General features: G+C 34.8%; 1 protein-coding gene across 2 annotated transcripts in view; it reads left to right on the forward strand.

The window, feature by feature from the left end:
- The window catches only part of KYNU (kynureninase), a 118,656-nt gene that overhangs the window by 42,650 nt on the left and 51,941 nt on the right, over positions 1-24,065 (forward strand). The window contains exons 5-8 of one of the 2 annotated variants that reach the window (XM_055397943.2): positions 5,493-5,554; positions 7,497-7,568; positions 9,041-9,115; positions 11,880-12,026. In XM_055397943.2, coding sequence (XP_055253918.1) covers positions 5,493-5,554; positions 7,497-7,568; positions 9,041-9,115; positions 11,880-12,026 — 356 coding nt within the window. The remainder of the gene's footprint in view (positions 1-5,492; positions 5,555-7,496; positions 7,569-9,040; positions 9,116-11,879; positions 12,027-24,065) is intronic. The other variant, XM_088829176.1, reaches the window with a different exon arrangement.

Consider the following 24,065-nt stretch of genomic DNA (forward strand, 5'->3'; position numbering starts at 1 on the left):
CCTTCTCTAGCAGATCTTCCCAACCCAAGGGTCTCGTGCAATGCAGGCAGATTATTTACCAACTGAGCTATCAGGGAAGCCCAACTTCTAAAGTAAAGACTCTCAAATCTTGATAAGATTTCAGGAAGTTTTTTAGAAATCCTTGGACTCCAATAAATTTTCATCCAATTCTTGTAGTACTTTCATTTTTAATTTTTATTTAATTATAGTCAGATAGATGAATAAAGAAAAACAAAAGTGTTAGTGTTAGTTGCTCAGCCATATCCAACTCTTTGTGACCCCATGGACTATAGCTCGCAAGGTTCCTCTGTCCATGGAATTTTCCAGGCAAGAATACTGGAATGTCCATTCCCTTCTCTAGGGGATCTTCCTGACTCAGGTATCAAACTCTGGTCTCCTGCATACAGGTGGATATTTTACCATCTGAATCATCAGGTAATGGAATATTACTCAGCCATAAAGAATAATGGAATAATGCCTTCTGCAGGGACATGAATGAACTTAGAACATATTATACTTAATGAAATAAGTAATACAGATAAAGACAAATACTTAATATTATACAGTAACAAGCAAACCTGGCCTTGGAGTACAGAAAGAAGCGGGGAAAAGGCAATAGAGTTTTGCCAAGGGAACACACTGGTCATAGCAAACACCCTCTTCCGACAACACAAGAGAAGACTCTACACATGGATATCACCAGATGGTCAACACAGAAATCAGATTGATTATATTCTTTGCAGCCAAAGATTGAAAAGCTCTATACAGTCAGCAAAAACAAGACTGGGAGCTGACTGTGGCTCTGATCATGAACTCCTTATTGCCAAATTCATACTTAAATTGAAGAAAGTAGGGAAAACCACTAGACCATTCAGGTATGACCTAAATCAAATCCTATATTATTGTACAGTGGAAGTGACAAATAGATTCAGATGATTAGATCTGATAGACAGAGTGCCTGAAGAACTATGGACGGAGGTTCGTGGCATTGTATAGGAGGCAGTGATCAAGACCATCCCCAAGAAAAAGAAATGCAAAAAGGCAAAATGGTTGTCTGAGGAGGACTTACAAATAGCTGAGAAAAGAAGAGAAGTGAAAGGAAAAGGAGAAAAGGAAAAATATAAGCATTTGAATGGCAGTGTTCCAAAGAATATCAAGGAGAGAGAAGAAAGCCTTCCTCAGTGATCAATGCAAAGAAATAGAGGAAAACAATAAAATGGGAAAGACAAGAGATCAAGAAAATGAGAGATACCAAGGGAACATTTCATGCAAAGATGGGCACAATAAAGGACAGAAATGGTATGGGCCTAACAGAAGCAAAAGATACTAAGAAAAGGTGGCAAGAATACACAGAAGAACTATACAAAAAAGATCTTCATGACCCAGATAATCACTATGACATGATCACTCACCTAGATTCAGACATCCTGGAATGCAAAGTCAAGCGGGCCTTAGGAAGCATCACTATGAACAAAGCTAGTAGAGGTGATGGAATTCCCGTTGAGCTATTTCAATTCCTACAAGATGATACTGTTAAAGTGCTGCACTCTATATGCCAGCAAATTTAGAAAACTCAGCAGTGGCCACAGGACTGGAAAAGGTCAGTTTTTGGTTCCAGTCCCAAAGAAATGCAGTGCCAAAGAATGCCCAAACTACTGCACAATTGCACTCATCTCACACGCTAGTAAAGAAGTACTCAAAATTTTCCAAGCCAGGCTTCAACAGTAGGTGAACTGTGAACTTCCAGATATTCAAGCTAGAATTAGAAAAGGCAGAGGAATCAGAGATCAAATTACCAACATCCATTGAATCATCAAAAAAGCAAGAGAGTTCCAGAAAAACGTCTACTTCTGCTTTATTGACTATGCCAAAGCCTTTGACTGTGTGGATCACAACAAACTGTGGAAAATTCTTAAAGAGATGGGAATACCAGACTGCTTGGCCTGTCTCTTGAGAAATCTGTATGCAGATCAAGAAGCAACAGTTACTACTGGACATGGAACAACAGACTGGTTCCAAATTGGGAAAGGAGTATGTCAAGGCTGAATACTTTCACTCTGCTTATTTAACTTATATGCAGAGTGCATCATGGATGAAGCACAAGCTGGAATCAAGATTGACAGGAGAAATATCAATAAATTCAGATATGCAGATGACACCACCCTTATGGCAGAAAGCGAAGAAGAGGAGCCTGGCAGGCTACAGTCCATGGGGTTGCAGAGTCGGACACAACTGAGAGACAAAACAGAATCTAAAAAATAGTACAAAAGATGGTATATGCAAAGCAGAAACAGACGCAGGGATGTAGAAAAGAAACAGTGGTTTCCAAAGGTGAGAGGGAAGTAGGGGGAAGAAATTAGGTCAGTTACAACCTACAATGTATAAAATAGATAGCAATAAGGATATATTGATAGCACAGGAAATTACAGCCCATACTTACAGTTTTTGATGTTTCAACATTAGTTCAAAAAAGCTCTTAGGAAAAACAAAAGGAACAAAGAAAACCAACTTGAAAAAATTTTGACTTGCTTTAAATGAAGATTTATTGTCATATGGAATGCTGATAATATTGAAATATCTTAAAGGTACAAACGTGAATTTCAGAAATACAAATTGGACCAAAAGAAATAGGTCAATTAAGTACATTTTCTTTTGAAAATAAGTTAAAAATCCATCTGATTTGTAGCACATGCACGTTAAGAACACTTGATTCCTTAGGTACTTTAGGTCATATTTGGAATAAACATTTCTGTTAATGTTCTGCAGCCTTAATACATGCACCATCCTTAGCTCTACAGGGGTGTGCATGCACACATGTTAAATACACTGACCTTCTCCTTGACAAAGTTCATAAGCAGTTAGGGAGGGCATTTGTGAAGAACTTGATTGAATTTAAAGTGCTAAGGTGGGATAATTTTTGTGTTTGTGGGCAGACAAATTCAAGTCAGTGAAGGGTTACTTACAAAGAACTGACCCAAGTTTTAGCAGGGCGTTGAGAGTGAGTGCAAAGCACAGGGCCAAATGTACGTCTAGATTAATTCAGCCCAGCACTTGTGGCTCATCACGTTCCACGCATGAAAAAAATTAGGTGATCTAAAATGAACACTGTATTCTTTGAAGGACTAACATTTCTTAGGCAAGGATAATTATTTTAATCAGAAGGTAATCATTAAGCAAAAATGGAATGCCTGGCCTTGTATAGAAATTCTACCTCTCTTTTTTTATGCATCTTCCATATCTTTGTTTTCATTTAATGGTCAATTTATAAATTATTTTATCCTCTTTTGATTTCTTCTCATTACATTGTTTCTGGCTTCCCATTGGCTCAGTGGGAAACAATCCCCCTGTGATGCAGGAGACGCAGGTCTGATCCCTGGGTTGGGAAGATCCCCTGGAGCAGGAAATGGCACCCACTCAAGTATTCTTGCCTGGGAAATCCCATGGATAGAGCAGCCTGGTGGGTACAGTCGATGGGGTTGCAAAAAGAGTTGCATACAATTTAGCAAGTAAACAACAACACAGTCTTTCAAATGCTTTTCTTTCTATTAGTTCTGCTCTTTCTTGATACAGTCATCCCTCAGTTTTTTGGGGGATTGCTTCCAGGAGTACACACTGGACTCCTGGAATGATATCCATTCCCTCCAGGATATCAAAATAGGTGTACGCTCAAGTCCCTAACATAAAGTGGGTTGTTCCATGAATACATCTTTCCTCCATATCCATGGGTTTCACATCCATGGATAAGGAGGGTGAAATGTATTATTTTTCCTTTCTTTTCTCCTTCCACATTCCCCGCCAGAATATTTTTTATTAAAATGAATAGTTTTCAGAAAAGATGTGTGTAAAGAAGTTAAGAGTAATATCAGATTGATGTCTTAGATGATGTTTTGTTTTATAAGTAATAGTGAGAATTCATACCATAATGCAAAGAAATAAAATAAAGCTGACAGCATTTTTTTAATCATATTTCAAAAATATGTTCATACCATAGGAGAAGATGTATGCCCCCGTATACAACATAAGCTATCTAGCATGTTTGAGACATCTGATTTAGTGTGAGGAATGCAGTATGAAGAACTTCCCTGTGGCTCACACGGTAAAGAATCTGCCTGCAATGTGGGAAACCTGGGTTTGGAAGATCCCCTGGAGAAGGAAATGGCAACTCACTTCAGTGTTCTTGCCTGGATAATTCCACGAACAGAGGAGACTGGCAGGCTACAGTCCATGGGGTCTCAAGGAGTTGGACACAACTGAGCAACTAACATATATATATACATACAGTATGAGGTTGTTATTGTCCTTGGACTTCAGACACTATTCACCTTACAATGACCAGAGATACATATTTAACAGCCACCATGTGTTTACCAATCTTGCATATCAAGTGGGGAAAGCCATCCATCAAATGCAACAAGTTTTTCTTGACTAGATCAAAGCAAGGCCTTTCTTTAAATGGTTATGTTGAAATATAAATTCCACTTATCTCCAGCGGCCTCCCCTCAAGTGAATTTAACCTAAAAATCTATCTACTAATTAGAATAATTATCCTACTTACAGTCTATTCTTTGAGTAAAATGGGATTCTATCAGAAGTATCTTATTGGCTACAAAGCGCAAGACTTGTATGAAGCATTTTCTCTTACACCTAGTACAGCCTTACAAACATTATGCTCATAGCCTCTTTTTCTCAGTAATGGTAAAGAGATACTATTTTAATTACCTTCAAGAGACATCATAAGAAGCAAAAAGGGGGAAAGTATTATTACCTTGGTTTGTGTTCTGAGTTCTTAAGTATTCACTGTGTGCTTTCTCTCTGGGTCTGTTTCTAGCGGTATAACCCTTGTTAATAGGAATTAGATCAGATTATGATTGTGTTGTGGTTATCTTAATTTTCCATGTTTTCTTCATCAAACAATACATATTTATATTAATTATCTCATATCTGTGTGAATAAAGAAAACCCAGAGCTATTTAGCGTTTACTGCTAGCTTTTTTTGTCTTAGGAACTACTGTATATTTCACTGTAATAACAGTGAATTATGTTTAGCAGCATTGCCTTCTTTTATTAAAGGTGCATTTTAATTTGATGTTAGAAACAACCAGCTTTAAAGATGTGATTGGCCTTCAATTCTTTTTAGATTCCTCTTGGAGATGCACTTACCACAAAAATGTGCTCTGTGGGAATTTGGCAACCTAGCTGATGATAGGATAAATCATTTTTAGTTTACAGGAGAAAGCAAATGCTTCACTATTATGTTTTTATTATTTATTATGTCAAAAAGGAAATGTAATTTTTAGCTAGCTATATGCATGTGAGTCCAAATATCGTTTGATAAAATTAGTCAAGTGGGAAAACTTTCACTTCTTTGTGATGACACATCAAATATGCCCTTATCACTAAAAACATTAAAGATGAAAGAGTGATACTTTGTTTTTCCAAGCACCCTTAAAACTAACAAAAAAAATCTAAATTATGATATATTTATTTTTCAGGAGCCAATGAGAAAGAAATAGTCCTAATGAATAGCTTGACTGTTAATTTACATCTTCTACTGGTAAGCCGCCTTTCCCACCAGTGTTTAGAATACATTCATTTACAGAATCTGATTTTTACTATCTTTAATTCATGAGGATTTGGAGTTTCACTTACTTAAAAATAAATTGTGAGATTATTTTCAATTCTACCAGGAAATGCTGGGCCCTGCTAGAATGGCTTCTTCATAATCATGGGAGAGTTGTCTCTTTACAAAGAGCTTTAGAATACATAAGGAATATTCCTTAGAACATAAGGAATAAGAGTCACAGTTGATGAAAAGCTAAATTGCTGCAAGCACACAAAATAATGATGTAAAAATGGTAGCAAGCAGTGATCTTTTCAGAAAGACATTTTTCCAATATGCTTAGTTTTAGAGGGTGGGACTACGGAATATTATGTTTCTGTACATCAATTTTGGGGGGTATATTAAAAAAGACCCTGCTGCTGGGAGGATTGAGGGCATGAGGAGAAGGGGGCAGTGGAGAATGAGATGGTCTCAATGGACACGAAATTGCACAATCTCCAGGAAATAGGGAAGGACAAAGAGTCTTGGCCTGCTGCAATCCAAGGTATCGCAGAGAGTCAGACATGACTTACTGACTGAACAGCAATAATAAACATCAACTGAGTCACTCTGTTTAGGTATTTCTTACATTCTAAGAATTTGATAATATATATACCTTAAACTATATATTCTTGGTTTGAAATATGGTGCCTAGAGTAATTGATGTCATGAAAATTTTGTATTTCATTTTTAAGTGAGATTTTGAAAGTATGTCTATAGGACAAAGATGCACTATTAAGATACTGATATTTTATTTTTATAATATTCAGACATAATTATTAAACATGCCTGAAGGGAAGTGCTTATGGAGTATGTTAAGTATGATGGTAAACAGCATTATTTTCAGTTTGGACAACTCTGGTTTGGCTCCCAGCTAGATTCCTTAATACCTATTTGATTTTGGACAAGGGTATTGGCATTTCTGGGTTTCCCAGGTGGGTCAGTGATAAAGAATCACCTGCAGTGCAAGGGACACAGCTTCGATCCCTGAGTTGAGAATATCCCCTGGACAAGGAAATGGCAACCCACTCCAATATACTTGCCTAGGAAATCCCATGAACAGAGGAAATTGGTGGGCTACAGTCCATGGGTTGCAGAAGAATCAGGCACAACTTAGCAACTAAACAATTGGCATTTCTAAATCTTAATTTTTTTCCTTTGTAAAAAATGAGGACAATAATATCTACCTCATCGTATAAAACATAATAATATGTGAAAATTGCTTTAGCACCCCGGCCAATGATCAACATCCAATTAACAGTAGAAATCATCTTCCTTATTATTATTGTCAGTCAGTATTCTCCAAGAACTGCATGGAGAAATGAAAAGGCTCCACTGAACACATGAGCTACTTCTCCCTGGTGACTCTAGAAATCCCAAATGTTTCATTAGGGCAAAGGAACTTTCAGTTGGACCTAAAATTAGATTTCATACAATCATAAAACTTTATAAATATTATGTACTAGGAACCAAATCTACAGCTCTAAATAAATCACTATGAATAAGACATACATATAGACAGGCTTCCCAGGTGGCACTAGGTAGAATATGATATTTCAGTCTCAGAGCAATTGCCATTAAGTGCATTGAGATTTTCAATTTTCAATTAATTTTCAATTAGCATATAAGTAAAGTTTGAGAATTTATTTTTATCTGATTCACATTTTTCTCTCAAATTTGCTTTCCTATTGGTAAACATAATGAGCAAATATCTTCTTTTTAGAATTCATTGGAAACAAGGCTAATTGGAAACATGTACCTTTGATAGCCATCTAATTGTATAATTAATTAACTCCTTTAAAATGCTGGAGATTATAAAATTAAAGTGTGGTATAAAAATGAACAAATGTCTAAGTTGTACATTAATGCTTTTCTCAATAAATCCATTTCATTGCAGTTATCATTTTTCAAGCCTACACCCAAACGGTATAAAATTCTCCTAGAAGCCAAAGCCTTCCCTTCAGATCATGTAAGGATTCTTCAAATGATATTTATATTCTCTCTACTCTTCCTAAAGGAGCATATCATTTGCCTGACTTGAATGTTTATTCACTAGTCTTTTCTAAGTAACGTTATAATAAAAAGATCTGTCAAATGCTTTTGATTTATGCATTTTTATAGATTATAGCTTTATTTCTTTTGTTCAAGTAAAACATGTGTTAAGGGAGGAAAGAATTGAATAGGAACATTGATTTATTAGTCTTTTTAAAGACACTGAACAAACTACTGGTCTAAATTAAGTGCAGTCATAAATGTTTTATTAATTCTTGTTGCTGTTTTATTTTATTAAATTAAATCAATACACACCCCAGTACTTAACCCTTTAGCTACCTAAAGTAGGAATATAAACATTTATCTGTCCATTTGCTTTCATAACACACTAGCATAATTATTGGTAGTTTTTAATTTAAAAAAAATGTATTGAAGACTTTAAGAATTTTTTTTGGTTCAAGGAAAACAATCATGCTACTTCTTCAGCAATTTCAGTTGATAAGAAATTTGACTGTTACAGACACCAACACAGCTAAAAGCATATTTCAGTTTTAGTATTAGAGAAACTTGATTTCCATTTTTATATTATCACTATTTAAGTATTCTAGCCTATATCTTTGGAGAAGGAAATGGCAACCCACTCCAGTGTTCTTGCCTGAAGAATCCCAGGGATGGAAGCCTGGTGGGCTGCCATCTATGGGGTTGCACAGAGTTGGACACGACTGTCGTGACTTAGCAGCAGCAGCAGCCTATATCTTGTAATTTCAAGGCACTTAATCATTCAAATAAATAGCCATGACTTACTAAGAAGGATCAAGAATCTTTATCTTGAAAAAATTCAGGGTCCCTAAAATTTCTGGTTCCCATTTTCATCCAAGGCTCTCAATGAAGGAAACTTTTTTACCCTTTTCTTATACTAGCCCACTCTTTCTAGGGCAAGCCATTTCTGTATCCTGCATTGAAGCCTAGCAATGCAGGCTCACTGCTCACGTTGGTTATTTTGTAAACTCTGTTTTGACTCAAATTAGGTGGGGAGGGAGGTGGGAGGGGGGTTTAAGATGGGAACACATGTATACCTGAGGCAGATTCATGTCAATGTATGGCAAAACCAATACAATAATGTAAAGTAATTAGCCTCCAATTAAAATAAATAAATTTTTTTAAAAAGATTAATTAAATATCTTACTCAAAAATTTCTTATATTTCTAAAGAATAAATTAACCTTACATTTCTATCCATATAATACTTCTGTTTCAAAGGATGTTCAGATTTCTGCATGTAAATTATGTTACATTTTTCTCTGATACATTCTGTTTAGTCACTTTTAACCTTGACCTTGAATTTAATATGATAATATGCTTTTATTGTTATTTTATTACCTTTTTTTGAGATATTCTAATGTACTTCTGTGCACTGGAATTGATTTAATAAATCATCTTTCTTTTCCAGTATGCTGTTGAGTCACAGCTGCAACTTCATGGACTTAACACTGAGAAAAGTATGCGGATTATAAAGCCAAGAGAGGTATATAAGAAAGAGAAATAAATATTCGTCATGCTTCTATTTAGTATTGATTTTTTCTTCATTTTCTTCAAAAGTTTATTATCTTCATTACTTTAATGGAACTTTCAAGAAAGTATAAAAGACCTATACTCTGTTACTATTAGGTCATTTTGCTTAAAATAGAAACTTAACTCAGAACTGTATTTATTTTAATTTTTTTGAGGGCTAATTGCAACCCACTCCAGTGTTCTTGCCTGGAGAATCCCAGGGGCGGCGGAACCTGGTCGGCTGCCGTCTATGGGGTCGCTTAGCAGCAGCAGCAGCAACAGCAGCAGTCATATTATAAGCAAACTATTTTCCTATTAATATCACTGGAGTCTGCCATATTCTTCAGTGGGATGGGAGGAGATAGCAACTTGAATATATCATTTTCAAATTTAAATGCCATTGCTTGTGGGTGCCATTAAAATTACGTTAAAAATCAGTTATATTTGTTGAAATTGAATGATGCCTATCTTTTTGCCCCTCTTAATCTAAATACCAAACGTTTGCCTCTGAGTTTAGTCTGGAGTATTGTAAGGAATTATTGTAGAAGAAAGAAATTAGGTTTACAATCTCGTTATTACTCCCCAGGAAAATCCCAGTGACTTTGTGTTACTTACTTTGTCTCTGAGATTTATTTATATTTAAACAGATAACAAAGGAAACAGTTTGACTTGACCATATGTTTAAGATCTAAAATACTGTGCCCTTTACGTTAATAAAGCTGTTAGGCTAAGTTGTACAGGCTTTGATATCTAAACCCTGCAGCTTGTGTAACTTGGCACCAACAGATCCACACAGGATAAATTTTAGGTTTCACATATGTACGACACTCCCAAGTCAATGTTTGAACAATTATTTCTTTCAACCCCAAACCAACTTGAGAAATTAAAGATCTACTCTATTCACTTCTTTTTGCCAACATGTTATTAATGGAACAGAAAGTTCTCACAGCTTTGGAATGATATATCTCATATATTATATATAAATTGCTTATTTCTAGCAAAAATGACTATAGCCATCACAAGTTTTTTGTTTTTTTCAAGTAATAAGTGTTGTGGAGTTGTACGACTTAATCATAAATTTGGGACTACTCTTTAACATTACTAGATTGGAGCAGGTCAACATGAAACAGAACCATATCTTATCACTGAAAAATAAATTTCTCATTTGCTTAGTTCCGATTCTTTAAAGAAATAAAGCATTAGTATATAGAGCACTTTCCTTACTTTTTTTAACAATTATATTGAAAAAAATTTATTAGCTTCCTCTACAGGAAAAAAAAAAAAGAGAGAGAGAGGTTGAGATGTTACTAATTTTACTTTAAATTTTTTTTCTTAGAATTACTGAAATCCTTTTCTGCATGTATAAAATACACATCACTTAGAAATTCAGAGATTTCATTGTCAACTCTATGTTTTAATTTAAAATTTATTTTTAACTGGAGGATAATTGCTTTACAGTATTGTGCTGGTTTCTGCTATACAGCAGTTTGAATCAGCCGTATATCCCCCTCCTTCTTGAATCTCCCTTTCACCCCCACATTCCACCTCTGAGGGTTGTCACAGAGCACCAGGTTGAGCTGCCTGTGCTATACACCAACTTCCCACTAGCTGTCTGTTTTACATATGGCAATGGATTTGTTTCAGTGCCATTTATTCAACTCCTCCCCCTCCCCCACTGTGTCCACAGTCTGTTCTCTGCGTCTTTGCCTCTATTCCTGCCCTGCAAGTAGGTTGACCAGTACAATTTATCACTCTTATATTTATAGATTATCATTTTTGCAAACAAGTCTCAGACTACTAGCAGAAATTAGCATACTATTACATTTGTGATATATATTATATATGCCTAATGTGGGACATACTAATTGGCAAATAATAAGTTACCAAAATTAAAAACAATTGAAAAAAAATCCATTAATACTCTAATGAGTTTTCCCCAAATATTAATGTAGTTAATGATGGTTTGACTTCAAGACCGTGTCAGATTTAACAGTGTAGAAAATTCATGAAGACTTAATAAATAGATGAGAATTATTAGGCTACAAATTTATAATTTGTATCTGGAAGAGTTCTTTCACTCAAGTTGTTTATAAGACCAGCTTAAATCATTCTGCACAATATTCACAAAGTAACTGATCACTGAATTGTGGGAGAAAAGTAACCTTGATAATATTGAATTTTATTGATAGCTTCTTTGTGTTTGGATCTTTCCCTTCAGATTGGTATAGAATAGATCTTACTCTTAAATGAATAGAAAATATTAGGCTAAGTTTCACTCAGATAATGATGTATATGTGTCTTTTTATCTGGAAAAAAATTAATAATTTTAGATTTATAAGTAAAATATTAATTTCCAAGAAATCAGTTTTGACATTTAATATTTTATGGACATCCTATTTTTTGGTATTTTATTGGATGGGAATAAAAATGAAATAATTTATAAGTATCTAAATAGTAAAGATCAATTGAAAAACTGAAGAATAAAATCAGGCAATAGAGTTTTTCAAAAACTTATACTTTATAAAATACTTCTTACTATTGTATTATCATTTCTTACTAACAAAAAGCATGTTCATATACATGTTCTTGCGAGATTTTTGAAGATTCTTAACTTGAAAAAAATACCTTTGCTTTTTCTTATGTTAAGAAAGATCCCAAGGTGATTTTTGGATTGGGAAATATAAACGAAAAAGTTGTCATTGTGGATGTTATGTGATTTATGCCTACCACGACTTTAGGGGGAAGACACATTGAGATTAGAGGATATCCTTGAAGTAATTGAGAATGAAGGTGACTCTATTGCAGTGATCCTTTTCAGTGGCCTGCATTTTTATACTGGACAGCTCTTTAATATACCTGCCATCACAAAAGCAGGACAAGCAAAGGTATGTGCACCATTTCCTCCTCCCTGCTTTGTCCAGAGCATCACTCTGCTGTGGAGCATTCAAGTGCACTTTTAGTAGAATACATTTGTCTTTTTCTGTGTGAAATTATGCATACATACACACACACACACACACACATATATATATATGAAAATGTTAGTCACTCAATCGTGTCTGACTCTTTGCAACCCCATGGACTGTAGCCTGCCAGGTTCCTCTGTCCATGGATTTCTCCAGGCAAGAATACTGAAGTGGGTAGCCATTCCCTTCTCCAGATCTTCCCCACCCAGGGATCAAACCCAGGTCTCCCATGTTGCAGGCAGACTCTTTACCATCTGAGCCACCAGGGAAGCCCCATGTGATATATATAAAGTTTACTTTGCCTAAAGTAAAATATTTATGCTTTAAAATATATTTAATATATATTTTTTAAAATATAAATTTTATTAAATGCACTTTAAAATATAAATACTTAGCTTTAGGCATCTCTATTTAAACCTCTTTTGTTACTTCTGTGGTCATACCTCCTTATTAGCATCTGCTATCTCAATGTCTACCTCTAATCAGCAGGATGGGTGAGCTTCCTTAAGTGCTGTCATTGGTATAGAACTGCTCAGTCAGCAGAAGTAGCCAATACTTAGGATAGTAACTATATATTAGGACTATTGGAAACCCAACTCTGGTGCTTTGTTGCACTATAACTCATTCTAAATATAATCTATGCTTATTAACCCTATGTACCTGAAGAAGGGGAGATGAAGAATAAAAGTTTACCATAGATGGGATTTTACCCAGTTTACTTTAAGGAAGTCATTATACTGCCTATAATGAGTAATTTTCCTTAAATACTACTGAATAATACTTACACAGTATATTATTATGAAACAGTAACTCTTTATATATGTCTTGTGAAAAAGTGTTTTAGTATGTTTGCTTGAAAAAAATAAGAGGGAAGACACTTAACAGTTATAATTTGTATTTAAAATCTTTAAGTAAGTGTTCTATTTGATTCCGCAAACAAGAAATATATTTAAAAAGGTAACAATCAAATTATATTCTTAACATCAGTAAGTGATGGGATTAGTACATAAGTGAGATCTAGTTAATATATTCAGTTATTGAAGCTAATGAATGGAACTAATGAAAAGAAATTTAGCACCATTACCATTGGTCTCTAGGAATTTCCAACCACAACTTCCAATAGATTTGATAAATGTGAAAGTGGTACATTACAAAAGATATAATGATGATGTCTTCTTAATTTAGATATTAAAGTTTAAGCACCAAAATAAACATAGTTCAACAAAATATCATATTTTAAAACGTTATGGAAGTAATTAGAAGTCCCTGATCCCCTTACTATACATGCATGTCTCATTAACTTTCATAGAAATGAGACAGGAAGGTAGAGAAGAAAGATGGTGGGTTTTGGAATCATTCAGTCTGAGGTTCCAATCTTTGCTAGGTCAGTTAATTTTATAGGAACGTGGGCAAGTTACTTGACTTTTCTGTCTTTGTTTTCAAAAGTGTTAGTTGGAGTAACAGAACCCATTTGATGAATGACGTGCTGATTATGAAGCTTGTGAAGTATCTATTCAGTTCAGTTCAGTCACTCAGTCATGTCCGAGTCTCTGCGACCCCATGAATCACAGCTTTCCACTGTCCTGAACAAGCATGAAGTTAAGAGTGGCTTAAATATACATTTTCTTTCATTTCTCATTAAAAACAAAATAAACTTGTTTACTAGATATTACATGTAACTCCCATTTGACTACTCTGATGCTAAAACCATTCTTTCAGTATTTTGCAGGCTTTCTTTCACTTACAAAGTATAGTAACCGCCTACCATGTAAGACTCTCATGGAGTTTTCGGTCATAGAAAGCAAGGTAGGAATGAGTAGTTCCATATAAATGCAACTGTACAGAAGTGATGGATACTACGGGAGTGAAATGGTGATCTAGCTGATTTTAATTTATCCATTATCAAAATTATTTTAACAGATATTTATACTACTGCTAGACAATTCCCTCCATTCTCAATGAAGATTTAGAAAAAGTATTTAAAATGTAGATATAACTCTCTTGGGTGGCCTATGAAGATAAAGCTGAAGAGAGAGAAAGAAAATTAAAGGTGTCCAAGAAAGAGTTGGGAAATTTGAGGGGAAAAAATGCCATTAAAAGAGTCACTATTATGAATGTCTAAGTGAGATTAAGAAAAAAAAAAGGAAAGTTTCCAGAAATATGGTTGGAACGAAAACTGATTGATTAATAAAAGCCAACATTAGTAGATTTTCAAGTAGAAACTTCAAATGAAAGAGAAGTGGGAGATAGGATTTTTCAAAAATATATTAAAGAAATACATATATATCAAAAAGATCACAAATTATAAGTGGTTAGATGAGTTATTCTGAACTCTTATAACCATCACCTAGATCAAGAAATTTCTAGAACATTTACAAAACTCAGAATCCTCCATGTATATAAATATGAATACATACATATTAGTTTTGTCCATCTTTGAACTTCATATGAATGGATTAACATACACTGTTTTATGTCTTTTTTTTTTTTGCTCACTACTATATTTGTGAGCAAATAAATATACTATATTCATCCATTTTTGTTCAAACAGTAGTTTTGAGTGTTTTACTTTTCATTTCAGTGTACTATTGGATTATATGAAATAGATCACCATTTAATTTTTTTTTTCATTCTAATCATTTGAGGGCTATTACAATAAATTCTACTCTATCCTTATAAATTTATATCCTTATAAAATTTCTTTGGGTATGCATTCATACCCATTTCTGTTAATTACATGCCTAGAATTGGCATTCTTAGAACATAATGTTCAGTTCAGTTCAGTCGCTCAGTCGTGTCCAACTCTCCGCGACCCCATGAATCACAGCACGCCAGGCCTCCCTGTCCATCACCAACTCCCGGAGTACACTCAAACTCATGTCCACAGAGTCGGTGATGCCATCCAACCATCTCATTCTCCGTCGTCCCCTTCTCCTCCCGCCCCCAACCTTTCCCAGCATCAGAGTCTTTTCCAGTGAGTCAACTCATCGCATGAGGTGGCCAAAGTATTGCAGTTTCAGCTTTAGCATCAGTCCCTCCAATGAACATCCAGGATTGATCTCCTTTAGGTGTATGTTAAATCCAGATCAACAATGACAACTTTCCGAAGGTTTATATCAATTGGTCATATACTCTCACCATGAATTTCTGTAACTCTACATTCTCACCAACAGCAAATCTGATTAGTTTGTAATAATAATGCATTGCAGTTTTAATATGAATTCCTCTAACTATTGGTGAAGTTGAGGATATTTCAAATGTGAACTTGCTAAGTTTGTTTTTTTCTTTTATGAAGTGCTTGTTCAAGTGTCTTGTCCAATTTTTCAATTGGCTGTCTCTTTGTTATAAATAGTATAGAAATTGATTCTGACGGAAGGAGATAAACGATTTCTAGTGATCATCTAAAAGGAAAACTAATAAATTAACCAAACAACAACTGGTAGTATAGTATGGCTTTGAGTCACATAATGAATTTAGAGAATGCTGAGGCTTTACTTAACTGAGGAGAAGACCTGGGGTCATGACGAGTGTATGAGGCCAATGAAAACTAAGCATAAGATCAGGTTGCTGCGGCTGCTGCTGCTAAGTCACTTCAGTTGTGTCTGACTCTGTGCAACCCCATAGACTGCAGCCCACCAGGCTCCACCATCCCTGGGATTCTCCAGGCAAGAACACTGGAGTAGATTGCCATTTCCTTCTCCAATGCGTGAAAGTGAAAAGTGCAAGTGAAGTCGCACAGCCATGTCTGACTAGTAGCGATCCCATGGACTGTAGCCTACCAGTCTCCTCTATCCATGGGATTTTCTAGGCAAGAGTACTGGAGTGTCTTGCCATTACCTTCTCCGAAGATCAGGTTAGAGAGCCATATTATAAGGGAAGGCCAGCATGTGAAAAGAGACATCATTTTCGTGTTTGTCTCTGAAGCTATCTACTTAATTTTGTATTATTGGCCAACCTACTATCTTTGGAGCTCTCCCTTACATATATATATATATATATATATATATTCTATTACTTATTTGTATTAATAATTTATTCTCATCTACACTCACTGGGTGTTCCCTATTTTCCCCTGAATTACTGTCCCTAGAGATTTTGATTATTATCACCAGTCAACTTTCACTACCAAGTAAAAGCTATAGGCTACTCCTACACTTGAAAATTGTTATTTATGACCACCTAACTATTACACTCAGAAGTTCTATATGCACCTTGAGATCAGTATGCTCCAGAGTTGTCTACCTCCAAAATACCACTACTGTTTCACACCACTATCCTTATAGTCCTTTATAGACTCAATCCTGATATTTTCCAGTTCTTTACCTTTTCAACCAATCACTTCTTAATTCTTTCCTCTCAAGGTTAGTCTTTCCTTTAATATTCCTCAATCAATTACAAAGTTTTTCAGCTGCAAGAGAAAAAGTCCCAGAGGAAAAAATAGCTGAAAATTAGAAATTTATTTTTCTCACAACAGAAGACTTGAGGCAGGAGTTTGCTAGGATGCACTAAGCAGTTTGGTAACGTTGGTATGACATCTCCAGGGCTTTCTGATCTGTCCTTCAGATTTCTCATGTCATAGTTGCTAGGAGAGTTGTTCCAAATCCAGATATCACAGGTCTCTTTAAAGCGCTAAGAAAGAAAAGAGGAGAAAGAGCACTACAGTTTTATCCATTCCTTTCATCCAAAGTGTAAAGTCTTTCCCAGAAAAACCTAGCAGTTTCCAGTTTATGATTCAATGCTTTTTGAAGCAGTAGCTTTGAAGAAGCATGAGTAAAGGAGTTTTTAGCTTTTATGGACCTAAACCAAAGAGAGGCTAAAAACAGAGCTGGGAAGGGGTTTAGGTTAACAAACCCCAGTTCTTCTTGCATCTTCCAATTATACCCCCATGGAACATCATTACTTCCATTCTTCTAGCCCTCTTTAATTTTTCCTTCTTTCCTTCTTTTTTTCATATTTGTTTTATGCCTCATTTCACAAAGCATTTGAAACCAATTCATGGGAAATTTAATAGGCAACATAATGAAATGTAAAGAGAGAGAAATAAAAAGAAAATCTAGATCATCTGGTTGAATGAATAATAATTATCACAAATAATAATTTCTCAACCCGGACTATGATAAGAGACAGGTAATTAGAAATTATTGTCAATGGGAACTCTTGGTATAGAAGGTAGACTAAGTCTTGGTAACAAGCAAATACAGCCATAAATGCCTTCACTGTGATAAATGTTTATTACTTGCTCATGCAGCAATCCAGGATCAGGTTACCAGGGGTTCAGGGTTGTATCCTATGACTTTCATATCCTAGAACTTCTGTTAATATTCAGCCAAAGGAATGGGATTTATTTCCACTTGTATTCCATTGATTAATGCATGGTCATTGTTGGGAAATGAAGTATATCTATGTGCTCAAGAAGAAGAGCTATTAGCTTTGCCACCTGGAATTCAGGTATTTTTGCTTGCTGATGGAATATTATACTATAATTCTGAAAGTAGTGAAACATTTTCATTAATGAAATATTTAGATAGTAGAGACAGAGCCGACTTGGCCTTGAACTCTAGCCTTTCTATTAGTTTCTAGCATAGCTTAAGTGGCTTAATTCATTTACCAATGTGACTTCATTTCTCCACTTCATAAATGGGGAAGGTAACTGTGCCTACTTCATGTATTTGCTCTAAGCAGAAACAAAGTACTATTCCTAAAACAGTGCATTACAAGTAATAAGCAAACATTATCAGCATATATAAAAAAAATCACAGTGTAGTATCCAACCTACAAAAAAAAAAGAAATAATTAATCCTTAGAAAATGAAATATTCAGAACTTTACTTGGACACTTCTACACTAGATTATGAAAGTAAACAAGAAGCAACGTGGTTAGGATTCAACAGACTAGACTGAATTTTTTTTTATTTATTTAGGTAATGAACTAACAACAATTTTAATAATCTTATCCTTAAAAAAAACTCATTGCCTAATGCTTGTATTCCACTTTCCCTCTCCAATGCCATACAAAACGTCCTTCAGTACTCTGGAACTCATGATGCCTGGCAGACAGTGGTTCCAAATAAATAATTTTTGACTGAATGAATGATTAATTATCTTATTTATCACATATTTTACACTATTTTCCTGTATATGGATGCTGGAATGTTAGTTTCTTTTAGCCTAAAAAAAATTGAAATGTAAATTACAGCCAAAAAGAAGACTAAATTTTGCAGCCCTGTGTTTTGTTTTATTAGCTTCTTTTTTGTTGTGTGGCACTCTCTAGTGGGTGTGAGTATGAACATCTCTTAGACCCAACTATAAGCTCCCTAAATTATTAATAAATAATAATTGCAATTATAACCACAAAATTTAAATACAGAATGAATTAATTCTGGATTCAGAATAATACATGACAAAAGCAGAAATATGAATAAAGACATCATTATAATAAAGAAAGACATATTTTAGCTTTAACATCATTTAATTAAAACTGAGGTATCTAAATAACATTCATATATAAATGCATCACTTCATTGATGCATCCACTTATCTTCAGGGAAGGTTTAAATTATTGTTAAAAATTTTTGAGACTTTTTAGGAGACAAATAATTGATCAAACCTCAAAATTCAACAGGCAGCTTGACTGAGATGCTTCTAGTACTGACGACTAGGAGTCATCTCTCATGGACTATTACAAAAGAATAATATCAGTAATACTTGCATGAAATCAAGATTTGAGCAGTGAATCAGTTAGGAAAAATCAGTACCAGATACTTTTATATACAACTATAACATAAACTGGCATGTTGTAGGAAATTTTTATAGATAATGAATAAACCTTTTCCTAGAAGATTTAATATTCAGATGCTCAACATTAAGTAATCTTTACTAGAAATTGTAGTACATTCAGCCATTATTTTATTAAAGTCACTGCCAGTTCACCAAACAGGATCGTGTCCTTAGTGCATAAAAAGAATATTGTCTCTATATTCTCTGTAATAGAGCAATACACATTTGAATCTTTTATCCATTCTTTCTATCAGTAAATATTTGACGAGCAAATTATAATAATAGAATTCTAAACAGGAACTCCTAATTTAGCCTGGAGTGTTAGACTGACCTTCTTAGACAAGATGAGACCTTAGCAAATTCTAAAATTATGAGTATGAATTAACTAGGTAAAAATCCCTCCAGAGGGCAGATAATATGGTGGAGCCATTCTACATATTAAAAAAAAAAGTTAGAATTGCAAGAAGCAAATATTTCAGTATAATTTGATATTTGAAAAGGCTGTATGATTTGATAGAAAAGGTATGATAAAAAATGAGTCTATAAAGCAGACAGAAGCTGGGTAAATAAGAGCCCACTAAGCTATATTGTATGTCTTGAACTTCTCTTAAAGATATAAGGAGCCATTGAAAGCTTTTAGACAATGAAACAAACTGGGTTTTGTTTAATTTTAAAAAGATATGCCCTACTTACAGGAATGGGTAGGGAAAAGATGAATAAAGAGTCATCTGCTGTCTCTATGCAAAAAGTTTAAAACTCTCTGTCATGATACAGTTCAAAAGATAGGGGTACCAGAGGACAGATCCATTTCTTACCAAATGAAATATTTTCTGTCTCTTCATAGATCACTCCTATTTAAACAATTTATCTTAGTGATATTAAAGACAAAATTTGTAAAAACATTAGAAATGAAGGATCTGTATTCAACTCTTATTTCACTCAGATTTACAAGACTAAAAACTAAATAACACACACACACACACATACATACAGAGTCAGAGAAAGAGAGAGAGAAGGGAAAAAATGACCTAAATTTTAGATGGACCATCTCATTAACTAAACATACTTTACTTGGGGAATAGCAAAGGATTATTCTGTTTAGAAATACAAAATACACTCTCTGTAGTTTATCCAAGTAGGAGCCTGGAGTCAATGTTGGTGAGGATCAATGCCCAAGAATCTAAAAATTTTGAGCTGTCGCTAAGAAGTTTTCATCAGATGTTTTATCTGATTTAAGCTTTTAATTAAATGGACCATGTGAGGAAGATTGATTAATTCTCAATAGAAGAGAAATTTGCACTCAAGATGTTTTAGGATTACAGATCTGAGAAAAGCAAGACTCCAAGTTGTCAATCAGGATTGTTGCTTTGGCAACCACTCTCATCAAAGCCATGGTGGATAATTATTTCTTCTGATCTAGCCCCATCCAAACCCAGCATTCCCCAAAAGAAAGTGTATACTTCGGGTTTCTTTTAGATGATATGCATTTTACAAAATACACGTTGCCTTAGATTAAGGCTGTGCTTAGTCACTCAGTCATGTCCAACTCTTGTGACCCCATAGATTGTAGCCTGCCAGGCTCCTCTGTCCATGGGATTCTCCAGGCAAAAATACTGGAGTTACTTAAGATCTATATTTTTTAGCCACTTGATAAACAAAGGAGGGGTGATTTAAGTCTTTGTTAAGCTGAAAAATAAGTGTTTCAACATGAAATGTACACATACATTTTGATTTAATCACTAACCACACCATAAGAATGGAAAGAAAAATGTGTATCTCATGGCAATCAATGGGAATTTCAAAAGACCTTTAAGCAGGAAAAAAAAATCCCCAATAAAATGTGAGATTTCTCTTAATGTCCTTCTTCATGTTATCCTTATTTAATCAGGTAAATTATGTAGGCAAACAAAATTAGAGATATCAAAGACTGAGCTGAGAAGGCAGTGTTCATTTTCTTAGGAAATCATCCTAAGTAAGGTGGTGAGCAAAGAGGATGACTATAACATTGTCTATAAAAACTAGATTTAAGGGAAGAAATTAAAGAATGATGTCTTTAAGAATTATCCCATAAACTTCTTTGCAATATTATCAAGTTCAATATACAGTAAGCTTAATAATATAAGCAAATTTGGTTAAGAAATTGAGCATTCAGATTGACATAGTAATCACTAGAAAATCATATTAGGGAAGAGTGTACTTTCATCTCTAATCAAAATGGTGCTTTCTTCGATATAGAGCACCATTACCACATGATGAATAAATTAAATAGTTGCTTTAAAACCAATGTATAATAGGATAGGTAGATAAAACAGATATGTAAAGGTTAAAGGTTTCCACTCACCCAGAAAGTAACTGCCCATTATTGGGAAGGTTGTAATTAGGTCCTGGTGTCTCCTATTTGATCCCTTGCCTCATTTTTCCCACATGATGCCCATCACTCTTCTACCATTTGTGGAATGTAGTTCAAACCACTTTAGCCTTTTTATAACTGTGCATATACTTAATTTAATATTGTATTTCCTCTGCTCTCCTTCACAAGCTTATATTTAAGCTAAACCAAATGTTTCACATGTTTTCTGTACAGATGCCACACTGTTTCCATGCCTTTATTCTTAGTTTTCCTTACTCTTAGAACTTTCACATATAAAGATTCTATTCCTCTAAACCAGCTCGACCACTATCTGCTTCACAGGTTATGACTGGTCCTAGAGAACTGCTGACCCTCTTTGCATATTAAAAAATTTTAATCACATGCCAATAATGAAAGATCAAAAGATTTCATATAAAAACTCCTAGTTTTAAATACCTTCTGAAAAGTGACATGTTTGGCAACATTAGACCATCTTTCCCCTAGGATAGCAAGTGGTAAGACTGAGTCATAGCTCTGCCCACTAGATGAAACTTTAGTTCTTCAACACAACTCCCATTTCTATCTACTGACCTCAGCACTGAAGCAGAGTGACAGCTGGCATATGTATTTCTACTTACATTGCATCATTCTTACAAAAATGAGTAAAGGGGAGTATTTCTTATAGGCTCAACTCACAATATTTCTTGACTAACTCCTGTGGAAACATGAGGGGGCGATCCTTGATCTTTGTCATAAAATTTTTCTCATTCCTCTGTGTCAGGCTAAATCTATCTTCCTGTTGTATTTCCTAGCATGATAGAAAATGTATTACTGGTCCCATTTTGCACTATCTTGTAATTATTTATATGCATATCTATAAAATTTAGGAAGCTTTGGTAAGTAGAATGTTCAATGACTGATTGAGGTTAGACCTTACAAACTGCACAGGCTCTTACTAGTGCTTTTCATATACATAATTACTTATCATTAAATGCATACCTGTTTGGTCAGTGAATGGATAAATGTGTATATCAGTAAGAATGGATTAGGCTGTTTTATGGATCACATATTGCATAAAAAGCATAACTGTGCTCCCATTTAGCTAGAATCAGAAAATTCTGAAGAATTACTTATAATGGTTAATTACTCTAAAAAAATCAAAATACTTGTAAAATTTGAGTTCTTTTTCAAATTCCATTTCTACAGTTTGACATACTTAGGGTATGCAGACAACTCTATTAAGTTATTAAACATTAAATAAACTAAATTAAGCTTGAAAAATTACCTTGAGCTATTTTTCCCATCTTGGGTATCCAAAATAAATCAAACTATATTTTGTGTGAGAACCTTGCCAGCTGGAGAAAGACTCTAGAAGAGAAGAGTATTACTCAATTTGTTTTATTTTTCTTCTTTGGTTTTGCACTTACTTCTGACAATAAATAGAGGAGACAATAGCTATTTTTTCTGGTAAAAGAAATAGCTGAAATTTACTCTTGAAAGCACACTCTGTTAGGTAGTAAGACATTTTTACCTGCAAATTACACAACACTTTAGAGTCTGAAGGGTTTTTGTCTTTTTTTCTCTCTCAAATCCTTTACTCTTCCTGCCAAAGTTAGCTCTTAGCTCTGTCTCAGACCTTCTTAACACACACCGCTCCCCCCCACACTTAAATTTCATTAGCAAAATGCTCCCAATACTCCTACTTTCTATTTCTCATCTCTGAATTTGCCAATCTCATCAATCTTTACTTTTAAAAAAGTCAGGCTAAAGGATGAATCTAGTTTCTGCAAGAGTGCTTTGTACAAAGGTAATAATACTAGGTGCTGCTGATGGCTTACTGTGCTTCGGGTACTTGGGATGTAGTATTTACAATATTCCCAGCTATGCTAACAGGGAACTTTTCCCATGATTCACTAAGGAAAACTGAGTCTGGGAGAAGTTAAGCACTTGTTCAAGCTGACTTAGCCATCCGGGAAACTGGAGTCTGGCTCCATACCTTTCTTTCCACTATATTTTCTCCTTTTACTTCTGAAAACTTAATGTGTAATGACAAAACAGCCTCAACATTTGGAAAGTCTAAGAAAATATTTATAACCCTCTTTCTTGGTTATTTTTCCTTGGGAAACTGAGGCCCATTTCTTCAGGGTTGCATGGTCATCTCTTCAGTTTAGAGAATGTTGAAAACTGCAGTTTTTACTTTGCCCTAGATGTCAAGGATAAGAATCAGAATTATTGCCGAATAAGATTCTGTCAGTGCCAGCATTCAACAGTACCCCAGCTCAGAAATTCAAACACACTCCTTCCAACTGCTCTCTTTAAGAGATGCCCCGAGACACTGATGGGTCTGTTAGGTAGTTCCACTGGTAAAAGCTCTCAACAATGACAGTGTCATTGCCCTTCCTGTTAGCAGCTCTTTGGGGCTTTTAGATGTGTTTGCAGGAGCCCTTTCTCTAATTAAATGAGCTGACCAACTTCTACATGATTGGGAAGCTAATCTACATGACACTGGGGAGATTTTCAACAGAAAGTCCACTGAACCCTTTAATGGTAGCTGAGTTACAGATATGACCTCAATCAAATCCCTTATGATTATACAGTGGAAGTGAGAAATAGATTTAAGGGACTAGATCTGATTGATAGAGTGCCTGATGAACTCTGGACGGAGGTTCGAGACATTGTACAGGAGACAGAGACCAAGACCATCCCCATGGAAAAGAAATGCAAAAGAGCAAAATGGCTGTCTGAGGAGGCCTTACAAATAGCTGTGAAAAGAAGAGAGGCGAAAAGCAAAGGAGAAAAGGAAAGATATAAGCATCTGAATGTAGAGTTCCA

Source organism: Moschus berezovskii, chromosome 2 (genome assembly GCF_049115385.1).
Source record: "Moschus berezovskii isolate FMDL1 chromosome 2, NW_MosBer_1.0, whole genome shotgun sequence".
In the NCBI taxonomy this organism is placed as follows: domain Eukaryota; kingdom Metazoa; phylum Chordata; class Mammalia; order Artiodactyla; family Moschidae; genus Moschus; species Moschus berezovskii.